The sequence below is a fragment of the Scyliorhinus canicula genome, chromosome 16 (genome assembly GCF_902713615.1).
Source record: "Scyliorhinus canicula chromosome 16, sScyCan1.1, whole genome shotgun sequence".
Classification (NCBI taxonomy): Eukaryota; Metazoa; Chordata; class Chondrichthyes; order Carcharhiniformes; family Scyliorhinidae; genus Scyliorhinus; species Scyliorhinus canicula.
This window is the reverse complement of record NC_052161.1, coordinates 116,287,730-116,296,624: the sequence shown is the minus strand read 5'-3', so window position 1 is coordinate 116,296,624 and position 8,895 is coordinate 116,287,730. Positions and strand designations below refer to the sequence as shown.

The 8,895-nt window shown below is 49.2% G+C and overlaps 1 protein-coding gene across 4 annotated transcripts in view; it reads right to left on the bottom strand.

Moving 5' to 3' along the window:
* Positions 1–336: 336 nt before the first annotated feature.
* bcl2l16 (BCL2 like 16) overlaps positions 337–8,895 on the bottom strand; it is a 99,358-nt gene continuing 90,799 nt past the window's right edge. For all 4 annotated transcript variants that reach the window (XR_005463718.1, XM_038821654.1, XM_038821655.1 and 1 more), the window contains one exon: positions 337–1,439. Coding sequence is in view for 3 of the 4 variants with exons in the window: in XM_038821654.1 (XP_038677582.1) it covers positions 1,314–1,439 (126 nt within the window). In the remaining variant the exon portion in view is untranslated. The remainder of the gene's footprint in view (positions 1,440–8,895) is intronic.

Below are 8,895 nucleotides of genomic sequence, written 5' to 3'. Positions count from 1 at the left end.
AAATTAGGAAAGGCCACTTGGTTCCGGAGGTTGTCTGGCGCAGTGACCTTGCGACACAGGTGAACGCGACTCAGCAGACCCAAGAATTTGGCTGCCTCATAAATGCTGATTTTCGTTTTGTTCTGTGGGAGCTCGGTCTGTGTGTTTATGTCTCAGTTTCCCGCAGACTGAGGTTGGACAATCCAACTGGGGGCCCCAGAGAAATCGGGACCAGCGTCAGAGCAGATGTGTTATCATTTTGAATTTTTCTAATGATGTTCGGAGGTGCATGGATGTTCCAGCAGGGATCAATAGTAATGATGCCTTGCGTCCACTGGGTGGCGGGGCTGACTCAGTTCGATTTTATTTTGTTGGAATATTACTTGTCATTTTTCCAATTTCCCTCGCTCCGAGGATGGTAAAGTATAGGAAGGCTGGGACAAGATGACACCAAATGGAAAAAGAGACATTATTTATTCACAAAAACGCACTGTTATATTTCCTGCAGACTTGTCTGTAATGGACATACAGGGTAGAAAAGAGCAACTGGACAAAGTTGTATCTCCAAACAAGAAAAGAAAAGCAGAGAATGCTGTGGAAACATAACAGATTCACACCTGCAAGAAAATCAAACATCTTTGTGTTTTTAATGGAATCCTCCATCAATGCAACATTACCCTGTTCTCATTCTTTTCCGAAGGTCTCTATTTCCAGCTTTTTGTGTTCTTCAGTCAGATTCCCACGGTTCATTTATTTGTTTTTATCTGTTACAGACCCAACTGCATTGCACTCAGAAAGGAACAGATAAAAATCCGCACCACTAAAATTCTACACAAGTAAATGGTTGAGATAATGAATCGGATCAGACCTAGAGTAAATTCCCTATTGATAAATCAAGTTGCCACAGATAAACTCGCATTTGTATCATGTTTCTCATCAACCCAGAACACCAAAGTGCCCTGGAGTCAAAACACTACTTGTGAATTGTGGCCATTGTTTAATGTAAGAAACTTTCTTATCCCGCAATCTAGTTACATGGAAAGGCTGATAGAGAGCAGAGGTTATATTATCCAACGGTTCCATTATCCTCTCAGGATCAAGCACATAATTCAACCAATTAATTGATCACATATATGTATTTGGTGTGGGACATAGAGTGACCATGTTGTGTGGGAGCACATACGTACTATGCTGGAACAGCTCACGCCAGGCAGGAAATAGTTAAGATTGGTAACAGATGGCATCTGAGATGATCTGCTTGTGCCGTGCAGAGAATGGAGCGAAACAGACCAATGGTGAATGTCTCAAAAGGTTTGCGGCCAATTCCATCAGTATTATCTCCTCCTGTAAATGTAATAAGTCAGTGACATGGCTCCCAGCAAGAGTAACACTCCGCAGCAACCTCGGATGATAGTATGTTCAGCTTCTTCCTTTCTAGCATAACGCTCTATGAAGCCAGACTGTGAAAGAAAGAAGATAGCACATTTTGAAATGAGAAAGTATACTTGCTTTATATATTGCCTTCTCGCATGTTGCAAAAACGTCTAGTGCCCACCAAAGTGTCACAACCAGCAATGAGATGAATGACCAGTTTGTCAGTTCTTCATGCTCTCAGTTCAAGGAAGAATGTGAACCAGGAGAACTCTTATGATCTCTTTCAAACAATGTCATGGAATGTTTACCATCCGCCTGGGCCTTTTAGCACTAAAAGTTGATCAAGCATCTGCACCTCGGTTCGAAACCCGGCCCTGGGTCACTGTCCATGTGGAGTTTGCACATTCACCCCGTGTCTGCGTGGGTTTCACCCCCACAACCCAAAGATATGCAGGGTAGGTGGATTGGCCAGGCTCAATTGCCCCTAAATTGGAAAAAAAAAAAATTTGGTACTCTAAATTTTTTTTTTAATTCTTCAGTTCTTCCTGAGTTCCTGGCACAGCCTGCACCCATTCAATGTGGCATATAGCCCCTTGCATAAATATATAAATTATATATGAACTTTACCCTCCCATTTCACCAGTAGGGAGAATGTAACACTTTGCAGTTAACGGGGTTGAGCGGGGTGTGCAAGATAGAGGGAATTCATTCTTTTTTAAAATAAATTTAGTGTGGGCAGCACGGTGGCACAGTGGTTAGCATTGCTGCCTACGGCGCTGAGGACCCGGGTTCGAATCCCGGCCCTGGGTCACTGTCCGTGTGGAGTTTGCACATTCTCCCCGTGTCTGCGTGGGTTTCGCCCCCACAACCCAAAGATGTGCAGGTTAGGTGAATTGGCCACGCTAAATTGCCCCTTAATTGGAAAAAATAATTGGGTAATCTAAATTTAAAAAAAAAAAATAAATAAATAAATTTAGTGTATCCAATTAATTTTTTTCCAATTAAGGGGCAATTTAGCATGGCCAATCCACCTACCCTGCACATCTTTGGGTTGTGGGGGTGAAACCCACGCAAACACAGGGAGAATGTGCAAACTCCACATGGACAGTGACCCAGAGCCGGGATCGAACCTGGGATCTCGGCGCCGTGAAGCAACAGGGCTAACCCACTGCGCCACCGTGCTGCCCGGGAATTCATTCTTCGGTGAGCATGTCAAATTTGCAAATGGCTAAATCCACAGAAACTGAGACCAGCTATTTTGTCTTTGTGACGTGGAATCATAGAATAGTTACAATACAGATGAAACCCATTTTTTTTGTCCATTCACTGAACCTGTTTATTTCTCTCTGTAGATTATTTGTGTCACCCTCACCCTTCCCACCTATTTGTGTGTGTCATCCGCAAACTTGGCAATAGTGCATTCATTTCCCTTGTCCAAGACATTAATAAATATTGTATATAATTGTGGCCCCCAGCACTGATTGCTGTGGGACTCCATTAGTTACAGTTTACCATCCTGAAAATGGCCCCTCTTATCCCAACGCTCTTCTAGTAGTTAGCCAATCCTTATTCATGCTAATACACGACCCCAAAAATCATGGGCTCTTATTCTATTGAGTAGTCTTTCATGCAGTACTTTATCAAACGTTATATCCAAATAAATCATTATGCCCATCTAAATATGCACGGCTAGATTGAGGCCACATTCTCCCGGCTCTTGGAAATCACTGGCTGCATCACCAAAGCCTCACTGAGATGTCAATTAGTACTGGTCTCCATAAGCCATGGTGCCAGGTTGGCACTACCAGGGTGTCAGGGCAGTGCCAGGGTGCCACATTGGCACTGCTAAGGGGGCGAGGTCTCAGGGGGCCCATGGCATTGAAAGTGGGGGTATGGCAGCACGGTGGCTCAGTGGGTTAGCCCTGTTGCCTCACGGCGCCGAGGTCCCAGGTTCAATCCCGGCTCTGGGTCACTGTCCGTGTGGAACATAGAACATAGAACAGTACAGCACAGAACAGGCCCTTCAGCCCTCGATGTTGTGCCGAGCAATGATCACCCTAATTAAACCCACGTAACCCGTATACCCGTAACCCAACAATCCCCCATTAACCTTACACTACAGGCAATTTATCATGGCCAATCCACCTAACCCGCACATCTTTGGACTGTGGGAGGAAACCGGAGCACCCGGGGGAAACCCACGCACACACGGGGAGGACGTGCAGACTCCACACAGACAGTGACCCAGCCGGGAATCGAACCTGGGACCCTGGAGCTGTGAAGCATTGATGCTAACCACCATGCTACCGTGAGGCCCCTCCCCGTTGCACATTCTCCCCGTGTTTGCATGGGTTTCGCCCCCACAACCCAAAAATGTGCAGGGTAGGTGGATTGGCCGCGCTAAATTGTCCCTTAATTGGAAAAAATTAATTGGGTAATCTAAACTTATTAAACAAAAGAAAGTGGGGGTATGAAGGGTGGGGGGGTGAAGGGGGTATGAATGGGTGAGGGGCTTAAAGGAGAGTCCTGAAAGGAGGGGGAGCCCTAAAGTTGGGGGGCCCTTAGCGGCCCCATGAAAGGGTATGCTCACTTGGGGAAGAGGGGGGAATGATGTCTCGATTCCCACAAGGATGGATGGGTGTGATTTAAATTAAAATTTGTTTCAACATGTGCCAGCACGGTGGCTCAGCAGTTAGTTCTGTTGCCTCACGGCGCCAAGGACCCGGGTTCAATCCTGGGTCACTGTCCATGTGGAGTTTGCACATTCTCCCCGTGTCTGCGTGGGTTTCACCCCCACAACCCAAAGATGTGCAGGGTAGGTGGATTGTGCACGCTAAATTGCCCCTTAATTGGAAAAAAAAAATTGGGTATGGGTACTTCAAATTTAAAAACAAAAAAAAACAAAAAAATTGTTTCAGCATAAAATATACCTATTGGTCAGTGGTATCATTCCTGGGGTGAAATATACTTTCGTTACAATTTTACAAATTGCAGATTGTTGGGTTAATCGTCTGGGATCCTAACAAGCCTATGTAACTGGCATCACACTGGCACTGAAATTTATAGACAATGTTGCTGAATTGTGTGGCAGGCAGAATGTCTTGAGCAGTGGTGGGTGCATTACAGTGAGGAGTATGAGGTGTAAATAACGTCCCAGAAATGCTAGGGAACAAAGGGTCTAGTGGGAAGAAGGTATTAAGGAAATTAGTATTAGTAAACAAATAGTGCTGGAGAAATTAATGGGACTGAAAACTGAAAATTGCCCAGGGCCTGATAATCTACATCGTAGGATGTTAAAGGAGGTGGCCATGGAAAAAGTGGATGCATTAGTTGTCATCTGCCAACATTCTGTAGAATTTGGAACAATCCTGACAGATTGGAGAATGGTAAATGTAACCTCACTATTTATAAAAAGGAGGGAGGGAGAAAACAGGGAATTACAGATTAGTCAGCCTAACTTCAGTAATAGGGAAAATGCTAGACTTTATTATGAAGGGTGTGATACAGGATACTTAGAAAATATTAACCGGATTAGACAAAGCCAACATGGATTTATGAAAGAGAAATAAACCTACTGGAGTTTTTGAGGTCATAACCAGTAGACTAGATAAGGGAGAATGAGGAGATGTGGTGTATTTGGATTTTCAAAATCTCCGCGACCAGCGCAAATCGCGCCATGCCGTCTGACGCCGGCACGCGATTCTCCGCAGAATGGAGAATCAGCGCCATTGGCGCCGGCTTGGTCGGCGCGGCATCAATCGGGGGCCGCTCTACACGGCCGGACCGCTGATTCTCGGCCCAGGATAAAAAAGCTGAGTCCCACCGGCGGCGTCCACGCCTGCTCTCAGCCAGCGGGAACTAGGCGTGAAAGGGCCTGTGGGGGGGGGGGGGTCGACCCCGGGGGGGGGGGGTGCTCCGATGTGGCCTGGCCCGCGATCGGGGCCCACCCATCTGTGGGCCGGCCTCTCTGGCTGGGGACCTCCTTCCTTCCACGCTGGCCCCTGTAGTCTTGCGCCATGTTGCGTTGGGGCCGGCGCGTTGAAGGAAGCCACTGCGCATGCGCGCGTTGGCACCGCACCGGATCCCATGGCGCCCAGTTGACACCAGGATCAGCAGCTGGAACGGCGTGAACCGCTCCAGTGCCGTGTTGGTCCCCTGTAGGGGCCAGAATTGCTGATCCTGAGGCCGTGCTGATGCCGTTGAGAAACGCGACAGAGTTTCCGACGGCGTCAACATTTAGCCTCAGGATCACAGAATCACACCCAAGAGGGTAGTGTGCAAAACTTATGGGTAATATATTGGAATGAATTGAGAATTGGTTAGCAGACAGGAAGCAGAGAGTCGGAATGAATGGTTCTTTTACAAAGTGGCAGGCTGAGAGTACTGGTGTACCACGGGGCTTGAGCCTCAGCAATTCACAATATATATCATTGATTTGGATGAGAGAGCCAAATGTGATATTCCCAAGTTTGCTGCCGTCACAAAACTACATAGGAGCGTGAGTGGTGAGGAGGATGTTCAGAGGTCTCAAGGTGATTTTGAAAAGTTGGGTTGAATTCGCTGCCTCGCGAACACAAATCGCGATCAGGCGGAGAATTGGACTTCCTGCAAATGTTTAGGTTTGCAGCGGGCACCTATGTGGGCACTATGCTCCGGTCCCACCCTGGTGGCAAAAATTAGGTTTGTGCCCCGCGCCAGCAGAGACATGCAAAACCGGCATGTGCATGCATTTAAATCTGATTAGCTGGTTGGACACAGTATGCTCCGCCCTTCCATAATGCTCCGCCCCTCTTAGGCAGACATCAAGTGGGCATGAATTACTACAAGCATTTACAAATGGGGACTGGGCTCCAGGGAGGCTGAGGGGGAGCAAGAAGGTAAGGAAAATTTAAAAAAGTCTGCAAAGTTTAAAAAAAAATTACAATTAAGGGGCACTTTAGTCTGGTAAATCCACCTACCCTGCACATCTTTGGATTGTGGGGGTGAAACCCACGCAGATACAGGGAGAATGTGCAAACTCCACACGGACAGTGGCTCGGGGATGAGATCAAACCTGGGTCCTCGGCGCCGTGAGGCAGCAGTGCTAGCCACTGTGCCACTGTGCTGCCCAAAAGGTCTTCAAAGTTGTTGAGCTTGCTATGGGGTGGCTGCCTGTTCCAGGGAGAGTAGCGTTGAGCGACTTGGTGATATGTCAGTGAATTCGGGGTGTCTCCCTCAGGATCGGGGTGACCTGTCACAGGCTGGCATTGCTGAAGTATAGTTTAAAACGCATCCATTTGGTGCAAGTTACAGGCCCCTGGTTGCTCACTCTGCTAACTGCACACTGTGTCCTGTAAAGGTTCACAGAGCCTCTGGTCATTTGGGAGCCCACCCAAGCTGCCCGACTGGAAACCCTCAGACCCCAGCTGATCCATCAACAGGATGGGCGTGGCCAAGCTCAATCAGTGACACACCAGGTGCTATCGCTCCTCAGTTCACTCATCAGAAGGGCTGCCCCACTGCAGGGGAGGCAGGGGAACAGCAGAGCTCACCTCAAACTAAGGACACATGCACCGTGGCACACTGCCCCTCTCAAGGCAGAGGCCTCACCAGTGACACAATCAGCTATTCCACCCCTCAGGACCAGCGGTCTCCAAGCCCTGCCTGCTCACTGCACCCCTGCTCCATTCATCCTGACCCCGGACAGATTGTCAGAATCTGTGTGTCACATCCAGGACCCACATCACACTGCAGCTACCCTCCCTGCAGACACACACTTCCCTGGCTCACCCCCATCTGTGGGACGTGCGAACGCACAAGCCTCGAAGCATGGGGGCGATCGGTGGCACAAGGTCACCTTCCCAACCACAAACCCAGGTGCCGCCCTGCTGGCAGGATAACGCATGCCCACCCGGGAAGCACCCCCACAGTAGACTCCACTGGCGAAACAGAACAGGGGCTGCACAGCCTATCGCTGACATGGGTTGCGGCAGTCACTGGTACCCCTGTTGACAGGAATGGGTGGTGACGATAGAGATTCCCCACATCACAGATCTGGTGCCACTCACTGGTGGGGATGCGGACGGCAACATATCGGGGGGGAAGGGGTGAGGGTGGGTTGGGGCAGAGGGGGGGGGGGGCATATGGAGGGTGGAGCTGAAGTATAACTCAGGGTCACCATGTAGCCTGTTGGATTTGCACGGCAAGGGAATACTCATCTTGCTACCGGGTCTGTTCTCCCCTTGTGGAGAATGAATTTCAGCGTACAGCCATCAATGCTTGCTGTCTACCTGGCCGCAGCTGCCGTTACGGATGCACGGAGGCTGGGGGCACAGGGCCTGCCCGGGCAGGACCCTGCACAACAGGAGCCTGCCCCAGAAGAGCAGGAGCCAGTCGGTGAGGATTGGGTTGGGGGGGGGGGGGGGGGCGGGTGGTGAGACCCATTCAGACATGGAATGTGTAAACTCCACACAGACAGTGAGCTGGGATCGAACCTGGGTCCTCGGCGTCGTGAGGAAGCAGTGCTAACCACTGCACCACCATGCTGCCCACAATGGAGCCCCATTATAGCGACGCCAATGCAGCAACCAGGAGCTTCATTCAGCGGTGTATCGGCGTGCTCAGGATATGCTTTCGATGCCTGGACAGTTCTGGTGGGGCTCTCCAATATAACCCCAGGAATGTCTCCAACATTGTGCTGGTCTGCTACATTCTGCACAACATTGTGCAGCAGGGGGCAGCACGGTGGTGCGATGGGTTAGCACTGCAGCCTCACGGCGCCGAGGTACCAGGTTCAATCCCGTCTCTGGGTCACTGTCCGTATGGAGTTTACACATTCTCCCCGTGTTTGCTTGGGTTTCGCCCCCACATGTGCAGGATAGGTGGATTGACCACGTTAAATTGCCCCTTAATTGGAAAAAATTAATTGGGTACTCTAAATTTATATTTAAAAAATACATTATGCAGCGGAGGACTAAAATACTTGACCAATGAAAAAAAAGGAAATTGACCCATGGCTTGATGGTCACGATAGACACAAAATCCTTTACGAAAGATACAGTATTGATCAGGTTCCGTTACTGGGGAAAAAAGAGAACTAGTGATCAAATGATTTGGGCGGCATGGTAGCACAGTGGTTAACACTGCTGCCTCATAACTCCAGGTACCAGGGTTCAATTCTGGCCTCAGGGGACTGTCTGTGTGGAGTTTGCACTTTCTCCCCGTGTCTGCGTGGGTTTCCTCCGGGTGCTCCGGTTTACTCCCACAGTCCAAAGATGTGCAGTTTAGGTGGATTGGCCGTGCTAAATTGCCCTTAGTGTCCAAAAAAGGTGAGGTGGGGTTACTGGGTTACGGGGCTAGGGTGGCAGCATGGGCTTAAGTCGGGTGCTCTTTCCAAGAGCCGGTGCAGACTCAATGGACCGAGTCTGCTCTGTAGGGATTCTCCGATCTGAAAATAGTGATTTTGTCTGCTTTGATGCAGATCATTCCAGCTCGTGCAGATATCACCTCGCTAGGAGTCAGGCAGAATCAAGGTAGAAAGTGCAGCCTGGAGGTTAACCAAAC